The 383-nt window shown below is 74.2% G+C and overlaps 1 protein-coding gene across 1 annotated transcript in view; it reads left to right on the forward strand.

Moving 5' to 3' along the window:
- Positions 1 to 383, forward strand: part of GALNT14 (polypeptide N-acetylgalactosaminyltransferase 14) — a 99,192-nt gene continuing 98,809 nt past the window's right edge. Inside the window, exon 1 of the mRNA XM_010577750.1 lies at positions 1 to 129. Within this exon, the coding sequence (XP_010576052.1) occupies positions 1 to 129 (129 nt within the window). The remainder of the gene's footprint in view (positions 130 to 383) is intronic.

A 383-nucleotide genomic window follows, 5' to 3' on the forward strand; every position in this document is an offset into this window, starting at 1 on the left:
ATGAGGCGGCCGACGCGGCGGCTGGCGCTGTCTCTGCTGGGGGTGCTCTGGCTCGCCGCCCTCCTCCTCTTCTTCTTCGGGGCGAGGAGGAAGTTGGAGGCGGCGGGAGCCGAGGGGCACACGCCGGAGGTAAGGAAGGGTCGGCGGGGACGGGGACGGGGGCGAGACGGAGCCGGCGGGTTAAGGGCGCGCAGCCCGGGGAAGAACTTGCCGGCGGTTTCGGGCCCCCCCCCCCCATGGCGCTCCCCTTTAAAGTTTTGCACCGGCTCTGTGGCCCTGGCAGGGGGTCGGGCCCTTTCCTTACCCCCGCCTCGGGCGACGGACGATCCCAGCCGGCCCCTCCGCCCCGCGGTTCACCGGGGGCCGCGGCCGTTGGGGGTCCC

The sequence above is a fragment of the Haliaeetus leucocephalus genome, unplaced genomic scaffold, assembly GCF_000737465.1.
Source record: "Haliaeetus leucocephalus isolate CR32 unplaced genomic scaffold, Haliaeetus_leucocephalus-4.0 Scaffold577, whole genome shotgun sequence".
Lineage (NCBI taxonomy): Eukaryota > Metazoa > Chordata > Aves > Accipitriformes > Accipitridae > Haliaeetus > Haliaeetus leucocephalus.